At 38.9% G+C, this 26,549-nt stretch overlaps 1 protein-coding gene and 1 non-coding gene across 2 annotated transcripts in view; both read right to left on the bottom strand.

The window, feature by feature from the left end:
- The window catches only part of LOC111062348 (ATP-dependent RNA helicase DDX42), a 53,588-nt gene extending 27,342 nt beyond the window's left edge, over positions 1-26,246 (bottom strand). Inside the window, 7 exon segments of the mRNA XM_039440995.1 lie at positions 1,834-2,024; positions 6,534-6,620; positions 6,622-6,637; positions 10,937-11,040; positions 16,398-16,545; positions 19,935-20,154; positions 26,066-26,246. Of these exon segments, the coding sequence (XP_039296929.1) occupies positions 1,834-2,024; positions 6,534-6,620; positions 6,622-6,637; positions 10,937-11,040; positions 16,398-16,545; positions 19,935-20,134 (746 nt within the window). The 5' untranslated portion in view covers positions 20,135-20,154; positions 26,066-26,246.
- On the bottom strand, positions 8,320-8,467 carry LOC120354305. Its single transcript, XR_005572934.1, has one exon. It is a non-coding gene; the product is annotated as a U4 spliceosomal RNA (small nuclear RNA).
- Positions 26,247-26,549: the final 303 nt, after the last annotated feature.

Raw genomic sequence — 26,549 nt, 5'->3', positions numbered from 1 at the left:
TTAGGAATGTGTCGAGTTATTTTTCACAAAAAGACGAATAGGCTGGCGAGAAGCTGCTTTTGGCTGCATACCATGCTTCTGCAAAGCAAGAAAATTTGAACCATCTTTGCTACTCGGCATTTTTGAAAGCATCAGTAAAGCCTATTCAATAGTCTCTGGTGATGTTGAGGGATCTGTGAAGAGAGCAGAGATGTCTCGAGTGAGGTCAGGTTTCGCTTTGAAGATCTTGACCATTTCCAGCACGCTAGCACGTTCCAGCCGTCTGCTCCCCCCCCTTCCACAGCCACATTATCTTGACTTGAAGCCCTCCATACCTTCACTATGTAACATTAAATTGATTGAACTGTGATATCCATCATTTGTAATAAATGATTAGTGACCTGTTTGTAAAGTAATAAAAGGGGGCGATCCACCAGTTCCCTCCCAGACGGGAACACTGTAATATTGTTGTTGCGTAGCATTTGATGGTTGGTTTTTTTCAAAAGCAGTTGGGTTTTTTTTAATATTATCAACTAGATGTTTTTTTGGAATTTGAAAGGAAAACATTTTTATTAGGAGTCAGATTTATTTTTTTAAAAAGAAGAAATTTCTGTTTGATTTAAATGTGAATTTTAACATATTTTGTTTTTATAAAATTAGTTATGCTACAACTATTCTAATACAGAACAATTAAGGAGGGTTATGAAATTTTGAGCATTTAATCAATTTTAAAATAAACTTTGTTGCCAATGATTTTACAAAACGTTAGACAGAAATGTGTTGGACAGATTATTGTGTTTTTTATTTAAACAAGTTATATGACAGTTTAAAAAGCATTATTCATTTTTAATTAATTTGGAATTTCTAAAATCAAAACAATATTGAAAAATAAATTTGAATGTGGAACGATACCGTTATACTGTTGATGTCCATCCTAACTTGCCATGGTCTGAATGGAGAACCAGGGGATGTCCATACACGGGCCAGCTCGGTCTGTCTCAGGTGGTAGGCGATGAAAAAGTGTGAAATTTTACAGAAGGAAAAGTGGAAAGCTTTTTCCACTAGCTGGCTGGAGGGGAGACTAAAATGCTAGCCCCACTTCTACCTCTCCTCAGCGTTTTTAGTCTGTCAGCCAAAACTGTCTGATCAGCTTTTAGTTTTTAAAGTTGGAAAAAATTATTTCTCTTCTTAAAGAAGGAACTGATGTTTGGGGGTATGTCAAACCTTGTGGTTCATGACAATTAGGATTACTCGCACAAACCTGTATTAAAAACTCCACATAGTATTATTATTATTTGTAGTAGTATAAGTGGAATTTGTAACCGTAAACTATAGTAATTTTGTATAATGAATATTTTTTCCTATTTTCTCCACTTTATATCTCCACTATTATTAATCCTATCAAAAAAAGACATAGGGCCTTTTTTGTAGAGAATTTTACATAGTTTAATTTCACTAATCCAATCAATTTCATTAATTAATTAATGAAATTAATCCTATCAAAAAAGACATAGGGCCTTTTTTGTAGAGAATTTTACGTAGTTTAATTTCACTAATGACAACCTTATCCTGGAGGCCATAGTTTTTTAGTTATTCACTAAAAACCGAAAAAATGCACCTTTAGACCCCCTCCCCCCTTAGCTCCACCCCCACCGGTCAGTACTTTTAGTATGTTTTTTAAGAAGCCTTCCCCTACAACTGTACCAATTTTGGCTTATACATGAATTTTTTCCCCTATTTGGCTTTTTTTTGTCTTCGTTGCCTGGACTATAAGCCTGTGGTACTTTTCTAGAACTTGTGTTATGATAGATGATTGATTGAATAAATTGATTAATAAATAAATGAATAACTGACCCAAAATGAGCGAAACTAGCAACAGGCCTCGGGGGAGAAGGGCCCGTCACTTTGATGCCAAGGGTGTTCCTTAGTTCGTTGACTTGCTCCTCGCTCAGACGGGATATCTCCTCATGAACTGTGTAGAAGTTCTTCTCGAAGTCCTGGTAGTCGATCTCCGAATGGTCGATTGCTGGTAGCGGGTCGATAATCTGCGAGAAAATATCGATTAGTCCATATCGATTATCAAAAAGGATACAGGAGTAAAGAGGTCCACTTTATAATAGCAATAGGCTATTTGATCAACATATTGTGTTGATACTGTATCATATCGTGTTGATACTGTATCATGTTGTGGTTGTTCTTGTTCTAGAGTGAGGTCCACGTTATAATGGCAGTATTTGATCAACATTGGTGTTGCTATCCTTGTCTATCATTCCACAAAGCAGATAGCGAATGTATCAAATCATAATGTTGTGTAACAAGTTGACATGATACTGTGTCGTATTGTGTTGATACTGTATCATGTTGTGGTTGTTCTTGTTCTATAGTGAGGTACACGTTATAATGGCAGTATTTGATTAACATTGGTGTTGCTATCCTTGACTATACTTCCACAAAGCAGATAGCGAATGTATCAAATTATAATGTTGTGTAACAAGTTGACATGATACTGTGTCGTACTGTGTTGATACTGTATCATGTTGTGGTTGTTCTTGTTCTATAGTGACGTCCACGTTATAAAGTCAGCACCTGATTAACATTGGTGTTGCTATCCTTGTCTATCATCCAACAAAGCAGATAGCGAATGTATCAAATCATAGTGTTGTGTATCAAGTTGAGATGATACTGTATCATATTGGTTTAATACTGTATCATGTTGTGGTTGTTCTTGTTCTATAGTGAGGTCCACGTTATAATGGCAGTGTTTGATTAACATTGGTGTTGCTATACTTGTCTATCATTCCACAAAGTAGATAGCGAATGTATCAAATCATAGTGGTGTGTATCAAGTGGAGATGATACTGTATCATGTTGTGGTTGTTCTTGTTCTATAGTGAGGTCCACGTTATAATGGCAGTATTTGATTAACATTGGTATTGCTATCCTTGTCTATCATTCCACAAAGCAGATAGCGAATGTATCAAATTATAATGTTGTGTAACAAGTTGACATGATACTGTATCATATTGTGTTGATACTGTATCATGTTGTGGTTGTTCTTGTTCTATAGTGAGGTCCACGTTATAACGGCAGTATTTGATTAACATTGGTGTTGCTATCCTTGTCTATCATTCTACAAAGCAGATAGCGCTTTCATTCTCTTGCTACGCAAGGTTTGCTACATCGTTTTATAACAATTTAAGAATATAGAAATATAATTACCAAAATATATTATAATATCGATTATAGAAAAGTATTATTAAACTAGCTGGCCCGGCGAACTTCATGTCGCCAAATATCATGACAAACTTTAGCTGGATGCACACCTGAGGAGGAGCAATGCGGCATTTTGCATCCAGGTGCTTCTTGCTTATTGGTTTGAATGGAAGAACTCACACACACTGAATCGGGCATGGCGTGGAACGGTGTGATAAGGCAATCTCCATAAGATCAACACTCTGTATCACTAAGCCTTAGCCTTAGCTTGATCTGATGCATCACTATATTTTTATGAAAACTAACCAACAATCACCATTTACATTTATATCTCAATATGGACTTCCTATGTGCCTTATGGGTCGATGTCAAACGAGGCAAACGACAGAAGAGTCCTGCGACAGTCGAGACCAGCGACGGTAGAGACCGGCGACATTCGAGGCCAGCGACGGTAGAGGACTCATGAAAAAGTGGCCTCAAATGTCGCCTGCGTTAGGCGACAGTTGAGGCCACTCTAATTTTTGTACAGCCCCGACAGTCGAGACCTACGACGGGAGAGGACTCCTGAAAAAGTGGTCTCAAATGTCGCCTGCGTTAGGCGACAGTTGAGGCCATTCTAATTTTTGTACAGCCCCGACAGTCGAGACCTACGACGGTAGAGGACTCATGAAAAAGTGGCCTCAAATGTCGCCTGCGTTAGGCGACAGTTGAGGCCACTCTAATTTTTGTACAGCCCCGACAGTCGAGACCTACGACGGGAGAGGACTCCTGAAAAAGTGGTCTCAAATGTCGCCTGCGTTAGGCGACAGTTGAGGCCATTCTAATTTTTGTACAGCCCCGACAGTCGAGACCTACGACGGGAGAGGACTCCTGAAAAAGTGGCCTCAAATGTCGCCTGCGTTAGGCGACAGTTGAGGCCACTCTAATTTTTGTACAGCCCCGACAGTCGAGACCTACGACGGGAGAGGACTCCTGAAAAAGTGGCCTCAAATGTCGCCTGCGTTAGGCGACAGTTGAGGCCACTCTAATTTTTGTACAGCCCCGACAGTCGAGACCTACGACGGGAGAGGACTCCTGAAAAAGTGGTCTCAAATGTCGCCTGCGTTAGGCGACAGTTGAGGCCACTCTAATTTTCGTACACTCCCGACAGTCGAGGCCTACGACCGTAGAGGACTGTAAAACAGTCCTCTACGGTCGTAGGCATCGAATGTCGTCGGTCTCGACTGTCGCGCCCCCTGCCTTATTAGTCGTGCTCGCTGCTAATTGAATGGTATATCTCCTTGCTGCTGATTTTCCGGTGCATATTGTAAATTTACAGCATTTCGAGTTCTACGACCCAAGTTTGGACGTCGATCGTCCAAATATTTTACTAAAAAATATATAAATAGTAAAATATGTATAAATATATAATTTAGTCATTATAACTCTCCAATTAATAGAATCCAGAGGCTGTTCAATCTTTTTTCTGTGCGCCTAGACGTCTTTGGGTGCTCTCGTGGCAGATTCCGCAACACTCTGAAGGGCTTAATTTAGGATAGATATTTGTGGCCAGGTTTCCGTATGACATTTTTCTTTCTTTCTTTTTTTGTGACTTTTTCTTCTCAGTGCCCACATGATTCTTTGTTCTTTCTAAGATATTTCAAGTGCATATTTTCCCACCTCTCATATTTTCTCTTGGAAAGTTCCTAGTTTCAGCAATGAATATAAGATTTTTTTGTTATCTATTTTTTTTTGTTCTCATCTTAATTTACTCTTGTTTTATTCTCAGCTTGTTGTTTATTTTAAATCTAATTTTTTAATGAAAAATGTTGTAATGTTTCAAGGAGACATATAAAGGTGCGTACAGACTTTGGCTCTGCTCCGCAACCGAACGTCACTCCAGCAGAGCGATTGATGATCGACCGGGGAGCAACAGTGGTTCGACCGGGGAACGCGAGAAGATCTAACATCTTCCGTAACGTTCATGATGGGTGCGTGGGCGGAGCGACTGTGGTTCGATGGTGGTACGAGGGCGGTACGAGGGAGGAGCGTGCTCGGTGCGGGTTGGAAGCGCGAATATGTGTACGCAGCTATAGGGTTTAACCTGTTGTCTCCATGTGTGTAATTATGCAGATAAATAAATAAATAATATTTACTGGAAATCGTCGTACGTCCAAAATAAATTACTAAAAAATAAATAAACAATTTACAAAAAATCAATTAATTATCAACACCGAAGACAGCACAATTATTCGAAACAAAGCAATGTCTTTAGAGCATGTGAGTCTTTAACCTGAGGCCGCACTGCTGGATGGTTACATACATAAGTCGAAAAATTTAGAACGTTTAGAATAAAATACATGGGCGGTTATGGAGCAGCACACACTCTTGTCAACTATCTACCGACGGCTGTTGGATGACGCAATGATTATAACAGCTGATTTTTATTTCTGTGTGTGACCAGCTCACAAATCTTCTCCCATAAGGATTACATGTAAACTTTGAAGGACCGTAAGAGAGTCCTGGAGTCGGATTATAAATTTGATAGGCCATAAACCTGGACCTGAACATAACGAACACAACTAAAAAAAAATCTGGTGTGGCGCACTCACACAACATTCCTTGCCATTATGAAAATTGAACACCTGACGCTAGTGTTCATACGCATCTCAAGTCTACTATTCAATGATCTGAGCCAGCTTATCATGTGACAGGACAATACCGCTGGAGACACACGAGGTCTGCTATCTATCGCTTCATAGTGGATGATTTAATAGAATCAACAGTTGACAACAGTTTGCAATTGAATAATCTTTTTTCTCGAATTTCGAGCTTATTTTCAATTGTAGGTGAAAATGTTACAGAACATTAATTCTAGAGATTTTCATGCTGAATCTTTTCCACTTGAATTTTTTTGGTGAAAATGTTACAAAACATTAATTGTAGAGATTTTCATGCTCAATCTTTTCCACTTAAAATCTTTTGTTTAAATTGTATCTGAAACCTGATAATTGGGAATCTAAAATCAAACTTTGCATGGATGGGGCGGAGCTCCTGAAATTTTCACAGATATGGGACTTATGGCAGTTGATAGAGCTTACCAATGACTATTTTAGGTATAAATTTTATCAAAATCGTTGGAGCCGATGTCAAAAACCCTGTTATTACATCAATAAATGTGTATCAGTTATCGTCAAAAGAAGGAACAAGACAGAGGACAAGACAACGTTGTTCTGCAATCTTTCTCCACTACCATTATAACGTGGACCTCACTATATGGAAAAGAGACAGAGACACGGGAGAGGAAGGATAGAGAGGGTAAACCGTTTGCGAACAAGCACAGAACTGTACTTTGCACCAACCTTTGATTTCTTTGGAGCAATCGGATTTCCATCTTCATCATACTCTATTTCAACATCGGATTCATCATCCTGCATTCCCGCCCTGGGGGTTCTCCTCCATATACCTAAAATAAATAAACATATAAATTGAATAACGATAAATAAATTTTAATAAATACATTCCTGAAAATTAGACATAGTCGAGAGGCGCTCAGTCCATTCATAGAGAAAAGATAGCACATCAAGATATGCCATGGTTTGTAGAATTCATTCAAAGTTTGGAAGTTTTGTATCAAATTATGGTGTTGGGTATCAAGTTGTTAGGTTGGTATGGACATGTCACACGAATGAGGGAGGAAAGAAAAGCAAGGATGGTAATGGAAGCAAGACCGGAGGGACGTCGAGGCAGGGGACGACCACGGATGGAATGGAGCGAGTATGTGGCGAGTATCGCGGCTGGAAAGGGAAAGACAATGACGGACGTTAGGAGGATGGCCCAGGATAGAGTGCAATATAAGAAATGGCTGGAGGCACCCGACGCTTAGCGGCATAAGGGGAAGGAAAAGAAGAAGAAGAAGTATCAAGTTGAGGTGGTACTGTATGTATCATGCCTGATGATATTGTATCATTTATGGTGATATGCCATGGTGATGGACCGTTATGTTGCAAATGTGAGTGTTAACTGAAGCCGATAGTCCTAGTAGTTGTTTTTGGTGAAGCTATGTGACGCTGGTAGTCTCTCATACTGTGCCCTTCTTACACTCCCAACAACACACTAATAATAGACAGTGTATAGAGTGTCTAGGTTGCAAATGTGAGTGTTAACTGAAGCCGATAGTCCTAGTAGTTATTTTTGGTGAAGCTATGTGACGCTGGTAGTCTCTCATACTGTGCCCTTCTTACACTCTTACACTCCCAACAACACACTAATAATAGACAGTGTATAGAGTGTCTAGGTTGCAAATGTGAGTGTTAACTGAAGCCGATAGTCCTAGTAGTTATTTTTGGTGAAGCTATGTGACGCTGGTAGTCTCTCATACTGTGCCCTTCTTACACTCTTACACTCCCAACAACACACTAATAATAGACAGTGTATAGAGTGTCTAGGTTGCAAATGTGAGTGTTAACTGAAGCCGATAGTCCTAGTAGTTATTTTTGGTGAAGCTATGTGACGCTGGTAGTCTCTCATACTGTGCCCTTCTTACACTCCCAACAACACACTAATAATAGACAGTGTATAGAGTGTCTAGGTTGCAAATGTGAGTGTTAACTGAAGCCGATAGTCCTAGTAGTTATTTTTGGTGAAGCTATGTGACGCTGGTAGTCTCTCATACTGTGCCCTTCTTACACTCCAACAACACACTAATAATAGACAGTGTATAGAGTGTCTAGGTTGCAAATGTGAGTGTTAACTGAAGCCGATAGTCCTAGTAGTTATTTTTGGTGAAGCTATGTGACGCTGGTAGTCTCTCATACTGTGCCCTTCTTACACTCCCAACAACACACTAATAATAGACAGTGTATAGGGTGTCTATGTTGCAAATGTGAGTGTTAACTGAAGCCGATAGTCCTAGTAGTTGTTTTTGGTGAAGCTATGTGACGCTGGTAGTCTCTCATACTCTGCCCTTCTTACACTCTTACACTCCCAACAACACACTAATAATAGACAGTGTATAGGGTGTCTATGTTGCAAATGTGACTGTTAACTGAAGCCGATAGTCCTAGTAGTTGTTTTTGGTGAAGCTATGTGACGCTGGTAGTCTCTCATACTGTGCCCTTCTTATACTCTTACACTCCCAACAACACACTAATAATAGACAGTAGTCTACAGTAATCGGCTTCAGTTAACAAAAAATAGGCATGAATATTGGAATTAAAACGAATTAAGTTTCAATTAGCAATAATCGCACCTCAGTAGAACTTCATTGGTTACGATATCGCCACGGCGCAAATTATACCAAGGGATACCTCTCTATGCTAGTTTTTTTTCTATAGTCGATTACATTATTAAATATTTCACAGAAATCTTTGATTTGGTGCTTCATTTTATTTAATAATAAGTTTATATTTAATGTTGTATTGTCATTTTTATCGAATATTCAGTTTTGGGTTCAAGATTCAAGAACCATTTATTGTCGCCCGCTCAAGAGCATTGACAAAGTCACAGAACAAATATGAAAGTACAAAATACAATGTATCAATAAAATTAGATCAAATTAATGCATTTCACACACTGTAGGCTACATAAAACGGGTTTATAGCAACAAGCAACTAATAACTTATAGCTTACCTCAACACATAGCATTTATAGTGGGGTGTATATTTATTCATTGAATTATCTGTGCCTATTAAGAAATTATTCAATGCATAAAACTTAATTGTTTTAATTGTTATAGTATTCAAATTTGTATTGTAATTGTTTTTTCCTACAGTTACGTTGAAAAGTGGCCATTGCTGCACTGATTACAGAACGCAAAGAATCACTTTCCCGCTCTAGTGCGGGAAAATTTTTTTCCGCACTCCAGATTTGCAACATGGCAATGCAAAATAGTTAGTAGGTTATATGGAGCACCAGTGCAGCAAAATCAAAATTAAGTTGGTAACTGTGGTATAGTGTGGTGGTGCACGTTATAAGAATCTTAAAGGGGTGGAGTGTGGTGGATGACAGCAGTTGACAGCACCCAGCCATTCAAACACACATACTACATTCTATTTTATTTATTAATAATAAAATTACACACATATACATTATCACGTACACCCTGAGTAGCTTCAGAGGTGGGTGATTGATACCCAGGTGTTGCTCCTGGATGACTTCGCTCAGTCGTAATGTGGGCGGGGAAAGGAGGCAAGTCGAAGTTCCTCTTCCTTCTTCTTTGTGCCTCAGCTGGCGTGAACAGCACCTCCTGGTGCTTCTGACGGCGTGAAGGTCGCTCTCTTCTCTGATGACACCACTTTGATGTAATTTTGTATCGGCCTTACGGCCTCGGTTCCGCTCCAGTGAAGTAGGAAAAGGAAGGACAGACAGGATAGGGACGGCAGACAACGGTCCGCTGTGCCCTGGGGAGATGGAAAGATAGGGACGGCAGACAACGGTCTGCTGTGCCCTGGGGAGAAGGAAGAATAGGGACGGCAGACAACGGTCCGCTGTGCCCTGGGGAGAAGGAAGGACAGGGACGGCAGACAACGGTCCGCTGTGCCCTGGGGAAATGGGAGGACAGGGACGGCAGACAACGGTCCGCTGTGCCCTGGGGAGAAGGAAGAATAGGGACGGCAGACAACGGTCCGCTGTGCCCTGGGGAGAAGGAAGGACAGGGACGGCAGACAACGGTCCGCTGTGCCCTGGGGAAATGGGAGGACAGGGACGGCAGACAACGGTCCGCTGTGCCCTAGGGAGATGGGAGGACAGGGACGGCAGACAACGGTCCGCTGTGCCCTGGGGGAATGGAAGGTCAGGGACGGCAGACAACGGTCCGCTGTGCCCTGGGGAAATGGGAGGATAGGGACGGCAGACAACGGTCCGCTGTGCCCTAGGGAGATGGGAGGACAGGGACGGCAGACAACGGTCCGCTGTGCCCTAGGGAGATGGAAGGTCAGGGACGGCAGACAACGGTCCGCTGTGCCCTGGGGAAATGGGAGGACAGGGACGGCAGACAACGGTCCGCTGTGCCCTAGGGAGATGGGAGGACAGGGACGGCAGACAACGGTCCGCTGTGCCCTAGGGAGATGGAAGGTTAGGGACGTACGGCAGCCAACGGGCCGCTGTACAAGGGCAGGAGGTCGGGGACGTACGGCAGCCAACGGGCCGCTGTACCAGGAGCAGGAAGGTTGTGAGCAGAATGCTGTGGTCTGGGGCTCGTCCGGCCTTTAAATACTCCCCCAAAGTGGAGGGGATGGAGTTGTGCCGCCGCCAGAGGCGGTGGAAATCGTCTCGATGCGCGGAAGATGGTGCGCCATCGGTACCTTCCTTATCTCCGCGGTCGGCTAGCGTTGCTGATAGCCGACCGTCTTTCTTCAATATTATTAATTATTTAGCAATATTTTCCGTCACAATTTTACTTTGTGACAACATTTGATGCATTTCAGGCAATTTTACCCATAATTACCCACTTTTCATATTCAATGGTAACTGTAGGAAAAATGTAATGTGAAATACGTGCGCAAAGTTCCTCTGCTGCACTCAAGAAACCATTCCGCCCTCGCCTACGGCTCGGGCGTAAACGTTTCTTTCGGTGCAGCAAACTGTCACTTTGCGCACTAGTTGCACAAATAACAATTGATGGATACACTTTGATTTGATTTGATTAACCTGTTGATTTTCTCCCAATCATTAGAGTTGTGGTTGTGAAATAGGATAAATATCTAGTCTATTGGAATTAAATAATTGAAAAGAAGTTACTATTTCATTCTAATTTCTTTTTTACCTGTAATACGACTCTTCATCATCCTCTTCTTCAATATCGTCTCTTATTCCCTTATTCTTAGTTTTGTCTTCTTTCACGCCAGACATTGAAGCCTCCGTTTTAACCTTTAAAAAGAACAGAAGTTAAATAAACTACACAGAAAAGAATTTTAGGTGAAGCATTTCTTAGATTCTCGACCAGGTACAGAAGTAACTTGAGAGAGGACGAGCACCGGAGTATAGTGAGGTCCATATTATAATGACAGTGGAGCCAGATAGAAGAACAACGTTGCCGATCTTCTGTCTTGTCAATGCCTTCTATAGACGGTAACTAAATAAATAAAATAAATAAATAAATGTTTTATTGTAGCAGCAAAAGAGAACATCAAATGCAAAGACAACGTCAAATGGTAACAAAAGTAGACACATAAAAAATAAATAGAACTATTAAATAATATAAGTCACAATCGCACACAGGTAAATCATTATAACTAATTCTACACCAAGAAATTTTTCTCTGATCTCAATGTAACAATCAAGTAATAAGGCTATTCCACTTCAATATTTATTTCGAAAAATTCATCTATTTTATAAATACAATTTTCTGACAAAATTGCTTTCAATTTGTTTTGGAATTTTTCAATCTCTAGGTTCCTGATTGAAGGAGGTAAAAAATTATACAATTTTATCGCTGTATAGATGAATGTTTTTTGAGTCCTGGTGTAATTGAACCTGATTAAACTCAATGTAGCCCTATTCCTTGTTCCATATGAGTGGTATGAACCCAAAGCATCATATAAATGGATATTTCTTTTATATATAGTAGGCTTTGAAAGATAAACAGTGCAGGAACCGTCATCACACCAAGACGAACAAACCCCTCTCTACAATGAGCTCGGGATGATAGAGATTGGTCTGTAATTCTCAAAAATTGATTTATCTCCTTTCTTGTATATAGGTAAGACTTTAACCAACTTCAAATCATCAGGAAAAACAGAGTTAATGATACAGCAATTTATCAAATGAGTCATAACTACCTTCAAGCTATCTATTCCATATTTTAATACAAAAGAGCTTAATCCATAGACATCCTCACATCTACTGCTACTCATTCTTATAATAGCTTTTTCAACATAATCTATTTCTACAAGATGGAAGTTGAAGGTAGTGGAAGGTTTTGCAAGTTTATGTAGATAGTAAATTGAATTATTATCACATGCAAGAGCTGAAACTTTTTTGAGAATATCATCGGCTTTTTTAACAAAAAATTCATTGAACCGTTCAACATCATGCATACCATACTTTTTCTCATCTCTATCAATAAGTTTACTCTCTCTCTTAACAATATTCCATAAAACCTTGGACTTGTTACTGGAATTATTTATCAAATTATCTTTTATCTTTATCCTAGTCTTCCTTACCAATTTATATAATCTTTTTCTACAATTCTTAAACTGGTTTTTTATTTCGTTGGATCCTGAACTTATGTAGAAATCATGTAACAAGGAGCAGTCTTCTATGAGTTCCCTGATTTCATCATTTGAAACTCTGTTCAACCTTGATTGGTTGAGCTTCCTTCTCACCTGAATATAAGGAAACGCTTGATTAGTCAAGTGGTGTAATGTAATAAGGATAAACCTAACTTTATCATCTATATTCTTCATACAATACATATGCTTCCAATTGATAATTCATTGAGAAACCTAATTATATTGGCATCTTTTATTTCTCTAATTTTAATTCGTTCAACATTTGCTAATGCTCGCTTTCCAGTTCTTTGCACACGTGATTTGAATAGAATTGCCCAATGATCTGAAACTATAGTTCTTATAACGTTGCAAGACAAAACTCTATCCTTGAGAGTAACTATATTATCTAGGCAGCTGCCACCCCCATTCTTCGGTCTAGTTATCTCATAAACAGTTGAATATAAGTTGAATGATAGAAAAACATTACTTAGAACAATGGAATCAAGATTATTTTTTGATATAAAGTCAATATTGAGATCACCGCATAAAATAATATTTGCTTCGAATAAAGACAAGTGCTCCAGTAGCATATTAATTCTATTAATAAAAAGATTGAAGTCCTTGCACATTACATTAGGTCTATACAGAGCTACAACAATAGTATTTATTTCCTCCAAAAGAGAAGCAGTGACTTCAAAAACCTTTTCTATTGACATTTTATCCACTGAATCAATCGGCTTTTGAATGTAAGTGTCTCTAACTAAAATCGCACAGCCTCCTCTTTTTTTAGTTGGTCTACAATGATAGCTACTTAAATTTAAACCATTTAAACTATACATTTTTATTTCATCTTGGTCCATCCAATGTTCAACCAAACATAAGACATCAATCTCAAGATCTGAAACATAATCATCAACGATACTGAATTTATTAGGAAGACCTTGCACAATTCATCTTGTTTCTTATCTGCTATACTTGAGTTCAACTGTCTGCTATTAATTAAAACCTGATTGTTACATGGATCATTACATGAGAAACCTTCGTGCAACTGATTATCTATAAAAAAACAAGAGTTATTACTATTTACATTTGGAGATGTTGGTGATTGGATCTGGCTATCGCAACAATATGAGTTTGAATAATGTTTTTCATGCGATGGTGTGAAAAATTCAGAAGGGGAAATGTGAATGGGATCATCGCTCACTCGGTGGATAGTCAAATTTCTATGATGAAAAGTTGAAGGCGTCTCATCAAGTTCAGTCGCGGGATGCTCTGCAGCCAATGGGGTTGAAGCCGGAGTCGCCTAATCAGGGTCGCGAAGTATCGCGTCCTCGTCCACACCACAGAATACATACAGAATGGAAACTTGTAATCAAACGCCTATCTAACCAATGCTTTTTACCTGCCCCCAATACTGAACACGTCACGTGACCTTGGGAAGTTCCAATTCTGATTGGCTCGTGGCAGTGAATGAGATCAATTGATCCGGATCATTAAAGTGATCCGAACCTACCATCAATACTATTAACAATGTGGCGCTTCCTAACAAGATGGCGGACTTTGGCGTCAGGGTATAGCCAAGTTTCCGTACTGTATGTACACTGTGTCCACACTGTTACAAGTTTCCATTGACATGGAAGGAGCACGCTTCAAGAGACTATGATCCATCGGAATGACTTTCCGAGCAAACGCTTCCCTTTCTTTCCGTAATGCAGGCCATATCTTGTGAAGTGATACCTTTTCAAGCTGCTACTGCGATTATCGAATACCACAGTTGAGGATCCCAAGATATTCTAATTGAGATAGACGCATTAGCAAAGTGAATATCATCAATGAGGTGTGGCTCGTCATATCTGGAAGGAATTGCGCTGATGATGATATTAGTGTTCAACCCCGCACCTAATATCAAGTCTTTTTGTGTAGTTGAGAAGTTGATATTGTGGTAATTATTCATATTGAATGAAAAAGACTAAGAAATTGTCAAAATACCACTGATTTATTGATAATTAGAAAGACCGGTTTCGGTTATTACACCATTGTCAATCTCTGATCAACCTGACCAGTTGATCAGATATTGACAATGGTGTAATAACCGAAACCGGTCTTTCTAATTATCAATAAATCAGTGGTTTTTTGACAATTTCTTAGTCTTTTTCATTCAATAATATCAAGTCCATTCCCTGCTGTATAGTGAGATGACCTGGCTCATAACTACAAAAAACATTTGAGCCTGCCATCACGATTATGGAATCAGCCTTGGTTAAGTCCTTTACAAATTGCAATCCATTACCGATAACCTGTTTCATTTTCGCTCCTGGCAGACAATAAACGGAAATCCCATAATTAGGAAACAATCTGCTCATAAAATTATGGATATCTCTTCCTTGGCTATCAGCAAGGATTACAATTCTGTTCTTCTCTGATGATTGCGATGACGATTTTATAGGTTTCCCAGATTTCAAAGACGTGCAAGAGTTGGACTCAAGAGTTGGTGCAGTATATGGACCTCATAGTTGCCACATTTCTTCTCCATCACCTTCTATAGTTACTCCTATGCACCTGAGCCCTTACTTGAATTGTATGTGCACCAACAGGATGCAGTGACTCGTCACTTTTCAGCAATGAGTAACGATTTGACGTCCCTATACTACAGAAACCAGCACCTTGCGATGATCGAGGCCTACAAGTTGATTTTGTGGTCTTGAACTCTATTGGAAAAGTTTCCCTCTTTTTTAATAATTCAACCTCATATTGCAAATTTGAAATCTTGTTGGCTGCTTGCTGTGCGTCTCCCTCCAATAAGTTGATAATGGCATCCTTCAATGATATTTCTGATTTTAGAACACTAACAGTGATTTTCGCTGAATTCAGCTTCGCTTTGACCTCTCTAATTTCAGCTTCAGCCCTCTCTTCGTTACACAACGAATCATCCAACTCATTCCTCCTGTTCTTCTGATACAGATTTATTGATGTAATATCAACCGTTCATTGTCGTTTAAAATACTCAATAATATTTTATGAAGCAAGAGATTTTATTTTTCAATAATTTCATAATGAATTTTTATAATTAAGATGAAATATTTGGTTAATTGATTTTTAATTCTACATTGTTAAAAGACGATCTGGCTACAGAGCAAAGCGAGGAAGAGATAGCGCTATCTGCTCTGTCGAATGATAGACAAGGATAGCAAAAGAATTGATAATCAAATACTGTCATTAAACGCCCCATACCATGGGATATCTACTTATGCTATTGTTTCTCTATGCTATTACTTTGTTTTGGTAACTTGACATGATCTGATGAGTGAGTAAATGAAATAGTATATTTTGCACCTAGAGCAGAAAATGAGATTTTTCCGGCTCGAAATCGGTTTTCAAGCACTAGAAAATATGAAAATATTGAGAGCCGGAAAAACATTTTTGCCCGTGGTGCGATCGCTACTTTTCGCCACACACATAAATAAACAATATATATATATATATATATATATATATATATATATATATATATATATATATATATATATATATATGAGAATAGTTGTTTACTAAGCACTTCCGAAAGCAGAAGTGGAAGGTGATAGCTCTAGCAAATCTGAGGTAATCTAAATATCAGGAAGTTGTCCAAGTATTTTTATTTTTTATTCTGATTAGTCTAAATAACCTGAAAGATGATGTTCAATTATATGGGAGGTTGAGTTTATACTTTTTTATTCTTTCAAATGACAATAAGATGATATTATTATAAATGTTTTAATTATTGAATAATGAACACAAATAATGAAAAGTTTTTTGATCAGCTGTTTTTTGATCACCTTTCTTAGTTCCATGTTAGCGGCTAGAAAGGGTACTCTTTCCGGCCTAGGCCGGAAAGAAGCATATTCTGACGTCAGACGAGAGTCGTCTGCAAACAATGTCTTTCAGATCTACGTAGGGACTGGAAAACAGCTGCTTTCTGTGCAGTGTGGCGAAAAGTTGATAAATTAAAAATGTGATGATTTAGAAAGAACAAACCTGCTTCTCAATTCCAGCCATGAAAGCATCCAACGGGTCCTCTTCAGAATCTGAGTCTTCCTTGGGAGGGACATACGAGGGACTCCCGGGAGCTGGGATGTACTCCAGACCTGTACTGGCGGGTGTGTCTTCTTCCTCATCGAAATACCTTCAAAACACATCAGTACACAAATTAATAATATTCCAACTGCATAATGTTGGATGAACGATACATTTCAACAACTTAAGTAAAAAAACTGGAGTTGCGCACTCACACAACTTTCCTTGCCGTTATGAAAATTGATCAACTGACGCTAGTGTTCCCGCGCAGCTCAAGTCTACTATTTAAAGATCTAAGCCAGCTGGTGACAGGACAATAACGCTGGAGACACACGAGCTCTGCTATCTCTTCATAGTGAATGATTTAATAGAATCAACAGTTGCCAACAGTTTGCAATTTAATAATCACATTTTCTCGAATTTCGAGCTTATTTTCAATTTTAGGTGAAAATGTTACTGAACATTAATTGTAGAGATTTTCATGCTCAATCTTTTCCACTTAAATTTTTTTGTTTAAATTGTATCTGAAGCCTGATAATTGGGAATCTAAAATCAAACTTTGCATAGATGGGGCGGAGATCCTGAAATTTTTACAGATATGGGACTTGTGGCAGTTGATAGAGCTTATCAATTACTATTTTAGGTATGAATTTGATCAAAATCGTTGAAGCCGTTTTCGAAACTCGCGAAAAGCCCTGTTTTTGACAACATTTTCGCCATTTTAGCCGCCATCTTGAACTGCATTTGAACGAAATTGTTCGTGTCGGATCCTTGTAGTGTAAGGACCTCAAGTTCCAAATTTCAAGTTATTCCGTTAATTGAGAGATGAGATATCTTGTACACAGACACACATACACTCATACACACACACATACAGACCAATACCCAAAACCACTTTTTTTGGACTCAGAGGGGACCTTGAAACGTATCGAAATTTAGAAATAATTGAGGTACCTTAATTTTTTCCGGAAAGCAATACTTTCCTTACCTATGGTAATATGGCAAGGAAAGTGGTAATTAAATTCGTATGGCTTTTGTTGGTGGGCAGCCCCCTGAGAGAAGGCCCCACCTCGCCTAAATATAATATAATTTAGGCCATCAATTGGCCTTAAAACTGTCATACTTCAGCCAGGACTGACAATTTAACTTGTCCATCCGATAACACGGGAGTGACCTGGTCAAAAACTTTTGGAGAAGAGCGGGTTTGAACCCGAGATCTCTAGGCTGCTACGCAAGCACTCTATCCATTGGACCATGAATCACTCCAATTATATAGTGTGATTCACGCTATAAAGACAGTGGAAATAGTATATTACGCTACAAGTACAGAAAGTTAGTGTTTACGGTATGAGTGTTACGGTATGTTTACGGCAAGCCTCGCCCGGGAAACTATCGGGGAAAAGTGCATACCGGGAATATGTTATCCGAATACCGTAAACACCTTTCTGAGAGAGTCGTGTACGATATTTTTCGCCACACTACAGGTATAGCTGACGCCAAAAAGTTGGGCGGTTTCGTGTGTCTCTTGTGCGTTCCAACAGCTGATGTTGTCAAGTAGAGTTGTCATCTAGCTTGGCTTGGGTGATGATTTTTAAATCAAAAGAGACAATAAATAGATGCATTGCATCAGCTGTGAGTAGGTTACACCATGTGACCCACGAAGCCGCCTAACTTTTTGGCATCAGCTATATAACAATAATAAATTGAATAAGAATGTTTTATGAGGGGGGGGGAACTTTTATGTCTCATATCTCAAGAACTAGACGTCGTAGGGTACTCAAAGTGGGGTGGAAATTTCCGATCTCACCCTCCTGAACACACAATGGACCATATGGCACAGTTTTGTCCAAACACATTTTCAAAAAAGTTTTTTTAAATGTAGACTATTTGTAAATTGTATTATAATTATAATCCTCCAAGCTATTAACCTTGATAAAAAAAAACCAAGATCTTGAAAACTCTTTTCTCTTTCACTTTTCTTAGTTCCATGTTAGCGGCCGGAAAGGGTACTCCGGCCTTAGCCGGAAAGAATCCTGTTCTGACGTCAGATGAGAGTCGTCTGCAAACAATGTCTTTCAGGTCTACGTAGGGACTGGAAAAAAGCTGCTTTCTGTGCAGTGTGGCGAAAAATTATATTTATTTCTTTGAGAGTGAACACACCATAAATCCACGAGGTTAATATTCTTACAACGTGAATTTGTCACATTTCTTGTTTAATAAGTTATTATTGAGTAACTAGTTTTGACCGATGACAGACATAACCTACAGCATTGATGAAAATTAGCATAAGAAAATATCCCATGATATAGGTTTTAATATAAAAGCGAAATGGCACTCACTCACTGACTGACTGACTCACTCACTCGCAGAACTAAAAATCTACCGGACCAAAAACTTTCAAATTTGGTAGGTATGTTCAGTTGACCCTTCAGAGGCACACTAAGAACGGATTTGGAAAAATTTCTAAAGATACGCCCAAAATCTTTTTTTTCCAGAGTTTTTTAACGTTTTATAAGCTTTATCGAGAACAAATGAACAGAGAATGTTCAAATTTAGTACAGAAGCTCAGCTAGGGTGTAATAATGTTGTGTTGGAAGGAATTTGCAATAACGTCAAAGATACGCCCAAAATTAGCGTTTTTCCAGCGTTTTTTTTTTTTTTTGCTTTTTCTCAGATTTATCGAGAACAAATTGTTCAAATTTAGCACAGAAGCTAAGCTAGGGTGTAATAATGTTGTGTTAGAAGGAATTTGAAATAACGCCAAAGATACGCCCAAAATTAACGTTTTTTTTTGCGTTTTCTCAGTTCTTATCAAGTAGTGATAAACAGAAAATGTCCAAATTTTAGACAGAGGTTTAGGTAGGGTCTAAAAATGTTGTGATGAGGTGACTTTAATATTTCATCAAAGATACGCCCAAAATCAGCGTTTTTCTCAGCATTTCTGCGTTTTCTCAGTACTTTGACTTTCTGATGGAATGAAGAATGCTCAAATGAAAAATGCAGGCGAGCGAAGCGAGCCCGTTGATCTCATTTCTGGACGATCCAGCTGGGGGTCCAGGGGGCGGAGCCCCCTGGCTAGACGGATATGGCGAGCGAAGCGAGCCTGACGGCTGGTAGGTTCTATATGTTCCAAATTTCAAACCAACTTTCTGTTGACTGAAGCCGATTACTGTCGACTTGATATAAGTGTGTTGTTGGGAGTGTAAGGCCCGGTTGCACAACAACCGGTTAAATTTTAACCGTGATTAATTTCACGAGAACCAATCAGAGAAGGCGTTTTTGAAAAGACAGCATCTCTGATTGGTTCTCGTGGAGTTAATCACGGTTAAAATTTAACCGGCTGTTGTGCAACCGGCACTAAGTGTTTAAGAGCGGCACAGTATGAGAGACTTATTGATCATGAATTTTGTGAAGCTTGTCTTTTATATGCAATTACTTGAATAAATGAAATTTGATTGATTGATTATAAACTAATAAATAATTGAATGATCTACTCACTCCTCCTCAGTCTTGGACCGTTTCTTGGGCACGCCCCAGCTGGCAGAGAGTGCATTCTGAGTAATGGCTGTCATGGTACTATAGCCCTGCTTACTGAGGGCTGCCGAGGGGGGTGGAGGGTTCACAAGGGACTTGCCCTTCAACTGGAAGCCGGTGAACTGAAAGCCACCCTTAGAAGGGCCACAGCCGCTCCGTTTCATCGTGTCAACGCTGTCTCAATCTGTGACAAATGAGATAATTCATTTTGATAATGTACTTATTGTAAAAATGAATAAAGAGTGAATGAATAAAGATTGAATGGTGAGAGAGATAATTAGGTTTAGACCTGTATTGATGGGTTTCATTGTGCCTAAATCTGTGACAAATGAGATTGAATGGTAAGAAAAATTATTAGGTTAGACCCTGGTTGAGAAATCAGTCAAGAAGTTGTCAAGTCTGTGAAAATGCAATAGATTGGACATATATTTAGGTAAGGAGACCTTATTTTTGTGAGAAGGAGGAGGAGGAGGAGGTGAAGGAGGAGGAGTAGTAAGAGGAAAGAAGGAGATAAATGAGAGGATACGTTTCATTGTGGCAACGCTGCCTCAATATGAGACAAATAAGATTGAATGATGATAAAGATAATCAGGTTAGACCTGTATTGATGAGTCTAATCGTGTCGTCCCTAACCATTAACGCATTTAACCTTATCTAAAAATGGGAGAGGAATAGCACAAGGTTACCTTATTTTAAAAGGTACTTATTGTAAAAATCAATAAAGAATAAAGAGTTGTGATTTCACTTATCTGAAGTTGAGTCCATGACATAATAAGTCATTCATCTATAATTTATTTATTATTTTACAAAGGCGACTTTCTAGAAGTATTTAAAGCCTAGGTGATGATTATGGGATGGATGATAATACAATAAGGGTAGAGTTATGAATGAATAAAAATTATAGGTTATGCTATCCACTTGAATTGATTTGAGTCCACTTTTCAGTCCAGAAATAAATAAACTAGAAATTTTGATTTGATTTGATTAAAAACTGAATATAATAGGATGATTTTTTTTGTATTTGTCCTCCTGACAGTCTGAAGGCTGGGGAGTCGTCATTATTTTTCAAGGCAGGTGATTTCCTCCATGAGCATGTCGTATATGTTGAAATGTATGCTCTTCAACATACTCTGATACTGCATAGTGGGGTCGGGCCAATAGGTATGACTTTAGGCCTCTGGCAAATGCTGCATCGTCATCCACGTCCTTCAGGTCACGCGGCAGTAAATTGAAAAAGTATGATCCTGCATATGTTGGTGAGCAGCTGTATTTCATCAGTCTATGTTGTGGCAAGTCAAGATTCTTGTTGTTTCGAAGGTCATAGCAGTGTTTTTCCTGTCTTGTGGTAAGGCCTTTCTCTTAACCAGATTTATTGTTTCGAGCAGGTACAATGAGACTGCTGTGAGTATTTTACTCTCCACAAATAATGGTTTACAGTGCTCCATCATGTTTTTCTCCAATATCGTTCTCAAGGCCCACTTTTGTATTCTCAGGACTCTGTCAAGGTGTGTCTGGGATGCCGATCCCCAGGCAACAATACCGTACCTTAAATGTGAGGCAAAGAGTGAGTGGTATGCAATGAATGATGTACTTTTCTCTGATATGTTCCTGATTCTTCATATCACATACACGGCAGATGCTAACCTCTTGTATAATAACAGCTCTATATGTTTTCTCCATGTTAAGTGACAGTCAATCGTTATCCCCAGGAATCTTGTACAGTCTGCCATCATTTGTTTGTCTCTCATCCGGGTTGTTTTTGATTGGAGTGAATCTGATGTGGACTGTCTTCTCCCTATTAATGGTCAGCTTCAGTCTATTGCATGTATCTGTGGCCTCTTCCAGTGCTGTCTCGACAATTATGTGTGGGTCTTGAAGTTTCTGCGATGGTATCAAGATAGTGGTATCATCGGCAAACAATATGCAGCTGTTTCTGATGTCAATTTCCTTGGGAAGGTCATTGATGTAGACAAGAAACAGCAGTGGCCCTGGATGGATCCTGGGGCACACCCTGGGACACTGCTCTGAGTGAGGATTTGTAGTTTACAAGAGCAGTTTTCTTGTGCTGCACTATTTCCACATACTGCTTTCTCTATCCACTCCAATGCTCTTCCCTCTATTTTCAATTCTCTCAATTTCAGAGTTAGGATGTTCCAGTCTAGTGTGGTGTCGAAGGCCTTTTGAAGATCTATACAGCCCCATGACAGTATTTTCCTTCTCCCAAAGTTGGTTTATGTTGTCACACAATTCAGATATTGCAGTTGTAGTGCCTAGACGCTTTCTAAATCCATGCTTCTTCCCCCACACACGGACCAATAGTCTATGTGGGGGAATATTTATTTCCTGAAAATATTTGTTCCTGAAAATGCTGTTGTGCTGTTATAAGTTTGTTGCTCTCCAGATGCAGGATAAGCTGGTCATATACTGTTCGTTCGATAATTTTTTGAGGTTATAGGTAGGTTTGCTATGGGCCTATAGTTCTTGTGATCCATTTTATCTCCTCCTTTGAATTTTGGAAAGATCTTAGAGATCTTGAGAGCCTGTGAGAATACAGCTTGCTTTAGGGAAGAATTTACTATTCCAGTAGAGGCTTTGTTAGTTCTTCTTTGCAATTTTTAAATATTTTTCCAGTGATGTCATCATGCCCAGCAGAGTTGCTCGATTTTAGTTTGTCTATGAGATGGTCGAGCTGTGCTGTATTATCATCTGAAATTCACTCAATGCGCTTTGATGCCTGTCAGCTTGGCCATACGTCTTAGAGGAGGGTCAAATCCTGTTGTTGTTGTTGCTGGCTGTGTAAAGGCTTCATTTAGGATGTTGCTAGTGTGAAAAGGGGGGCGCGACAGTCGAGGCCTGCGACAGTAGAGGACTGTTTTACAGTCGACCTACGGTCGTAGGCCTCGACTGTCGGGAGTGTACGAAAATTGAAGAGTCCTCTACTGTCGCCTAACGCAGGCGACATTTGAGGCCTCTTTTTCAGGTGTCCTCTCCCGTCGTAGGTCTCGACTGTCGGGGCTGTACAAAAATTGGAGAGGCCTCAACTGTCGCCTAACGCAGGCGACATTTGAGGCCTCTTTTTCAGGAGTCCTCTCCCGTCGCTGGCCTCGAATGTCGCTGGTCTCGACTGTCGGGCCTGTACAAAAATTAGAGACTCGCTTGCAGCAGACGACAGTTGAGGACACATCCTACTGCGATTCCAGACAAAATACATTTTGTAATGATTATAACTTCTGATTTGTTGAAAACCAAATAATGGAAACTTCCTTCATAAAAAAAGCATATGAACTTTGAAGGTAGATAGGGCTTATCCTTAAAGGATTTTCAGAACGATCATCTTTGTGAAGAATTACAGCTTAATCAGTCAAGTATTTCAAGCGTGATGAGCTCACATACAAACAGACAGAAAGACAGACACCATCTCGTCTTATAGATGGATAGAAGATAGATAAATATTTAGATTTGTCAATGAAGGAGGCATAATGCAATACGAGTTTGAAAATTTCGTTTTTTATGATGAAGCAACTAAGGTTTATTTACAGTTGTAAAGTTGCAATACTTATTCATAATATGGAAGGAATAATGGGATATAATATATTATTCAATTGCTGGTAAATCCATACAAATCAAATGATAATATTCTTTTGGTGCTGTCTACCATTCTGTAGAGCCTAGCGCAGGCGACAGTTGAGGCCTCTTTTTCAGGAGTCCTCTACGGTCGCAGGTCTCGACTGTCGGGAGTGTACAGAAATTAGAGAGGCCTCAACTGTCGCCTAACGCAGGCGACATTTGAGGCCACTTTTTCAGGAGTCCTCTACCGTCGCAGGTCTCGACTGTCGGGGCTGTACAAAAATTAGAGTGGCCTCAACTGTCGCCTAACGCAGGCGACATTTGAGGCCACTTTTTCAGGAGTCCTCTACCGTCGCTGGCCTCGAATGTCGCCGGTCTCTACCGTCGCTGGTCTCGACTGTCGCAGGACTCTTCTGTCGTTTGCCTCGTTTGACATCGACCCGTGAAAAGGATCAGTGATCTTCTGGCCCTCTATTTCCAAACAGAGGTTTTCCTGCCTGTTAAGATTACTTCTGTTCCGTTCATCATTGATCATTTTCCATAGGGTCTTGGTTTTGTTGTCTGATTCCATGATCCTACTCTTGACATGTATCTTTTATTGTGTTTTACATCCTGGTCATATAGATTTTTTAGTTCTTTGGTCCTCTGATGCAGTTGAGATGAATTTCTCTCTAGCTAGTTGCATTCTGTGTTTCAGAAGAATAGTTTCATTGATTACATTCAATAAACTCTCAGAACTTGAAAATATTGAGTTATTAGGAAAAATTTTGAACCAGAAATAAAATGTATCTTTAATATAATATATAACCACATTCTTCAAATTTCCTTCTGCTATTTAGCTCTTTGGTCAATATTTGCAGTAGCGGAAGTCCTTAGTTCTATTTATATCTTCTATACTATAATAGAGGAAATATTTACTGTATAAATCAATAAAGTCAACTTCTATAAGTTGTCAAATTTTTAAGATGTTATAGATTAGACATATATTTAGATAAAGACTTCATTTTTGTGAGGAGGAGGAGGAGGAAGAAGAAGCAGGAGAAGAGGAAGAGGCAGAGGGAAAGGAAGGGACAAAAGAAGAGGAAAAGGAGAAGGAAGAGGCAGAAAAAGAGGAAGTGACAGAGGAGGAGGATAACAGAGAAGTAGAGCAAGTGGAGAAGGGAGTGGTAGAGGAAGTCGAAGAGGAAGAGACAGAGTGAGAGGAAGAGGAAACGGAAGAGAGAAGATGGAAAGGAGAAAGAAGAGAAGAAGGAAGGGGAAGAAGCAAAGAATGAGGAAGAAGCAAAGAAAGAGAAAGAGGAGAGGAAGACGTAGAAACAGAGGTAGATGCAAAGGAAGAGGGAGAGGACAAGGAAGAGGGAGAGCAAAGGAAGAGGAAGAGCAAAGGAAGAGGAATGGGAAGAGGAAAGAAAAGGAACAGGAAGAGGAGGCAATGGAAAAGGATGGGAAAGAGGAAGCAGAGGGAACAAAGGGAAAGAAAAGAAGACAAGAAGAGGGAATTAACGATAAGGTTCAGTACAGGAATAAAAAGAGTAGATAAAGAAGATAAGAAAAAGAATAAGTAAGGTAAGATCTCTGAAAAATCAATTATGAGTGTTATTAAATTTGATTGAGCCTAGATTCAATTGACCTATCATGTGGATTACAATACTATAAAACCTGGATTCCCTCATATGAGTATCAGTTCTTAGTAAAAATGTTATTCTGAGCTCAAGTTAAAAATTTGGTGCTGAAAACTTTTTCAGATCTATAAATTTTACGTACGAGTATTTTAGTGATTTTGGAATTTTGTTTTGTGTTTTTGGCTTTCTAAAATAAAAAAAAAATTATCAAAAAACTTTCCTAAAATGGCCAATAATTTATGTGGAAATCAAGAATAACACTAACCTACTATCACAATTTTTCGTCATGAGAGATTGTGGTTATGTCGGCAAAGTGGAATTTTCTACAGGACTCCCCACAATCCTAGCCAAACGCTCGTAATAATAATTTGAGTTCAAGTACAAAATTGATATACCTTTGCTAGAGTTTCTAGATAAAATAGTGTATGCAACGGAGCACTCGTAAGATGTTTAAAACACTCAAACTTGTTTTACTTTACATCCAACAAGAGCTTCAAAGAAACTTATAATAAAACCGTTGCATAAACTATTATAATATTACATTGTTACATTACATTCATTTTGAATTCAGATGTAGTTCTAAATAATTCCACAGAATAAATATAGAGTTGATTGAAACAACTAACTTACCGTACTGTTCAACCTGAACTAGGTAGGTATTGATTTAACAAACTGAGCACATTTCGTAATTTCAAATAAATCGAAACATAGCTGACAAGTCGATAAATCGTAGAATAGTTTTACAACATTCGTATTATTTATAGAATTAAAATCAAGATAGTTTCCTTGTTTATATAACAAAATGCAGTTAATAATATAGAAATGAACATACATAACCAACTTTGATATTTATGAAGAGAACTAAAATGTTGTAGGGCTATACAAGTAAATAATTTGTACACTTACCAGATATTTGACAAAATATGTATGTATCACACTGTGGAAGTAAATAAATGTATTAATTAACTTATTTATTTTAAAAATCTGTAGTTTTTACTCCGGCATTGATAAAAACAAACAGTTTTCTTGGAAATCTTGGAATGGTCAATGGAATTCCACTTGATTCGTTGGCTATAGAGATAGTAGATATTAGAATGGCCACTCTAGCTACGACACAGAGACCTTGCTTGATCACACATCATACAAAATCTACTTCGAGATAGCTGATTGATTCTACGTCAACGTAGTTAATCAAATTTCGATGTATTTGATGCAACTTAAATTAGTGCGCAGTTTAATAATAATTGTTACATTATTAAAAATGAATAACTATTTTTTATTTAAAATAAATAGACTGGATACAAACGATAGAATATGCATGAAACCCATTGTTGTGCCATTATATTGATCACAGAAAAACGCTTTGGGCAAACTTTTCTGAGGTTGGGTT

Source organism: Nilaparvata lugens, chromosome 14 (genome assembly GCF_014356525.2).
Source record: "Nilaparvata lugens isolate BPH chromosome 14, ASM1435652v1, whole genome shotgun sequence".
Classification (NCBI taxonomy): Eukaryota; Metazoa; Arthropoda; class Insecta; order Hemiptera; family Delphacidae; genus Nilaparvata; species Nilaparvata lugens.
Note: the sequence above shows the minus strand (reverse complement) of the source record. Positions and strands in the feature narration are given on the sequence as shown.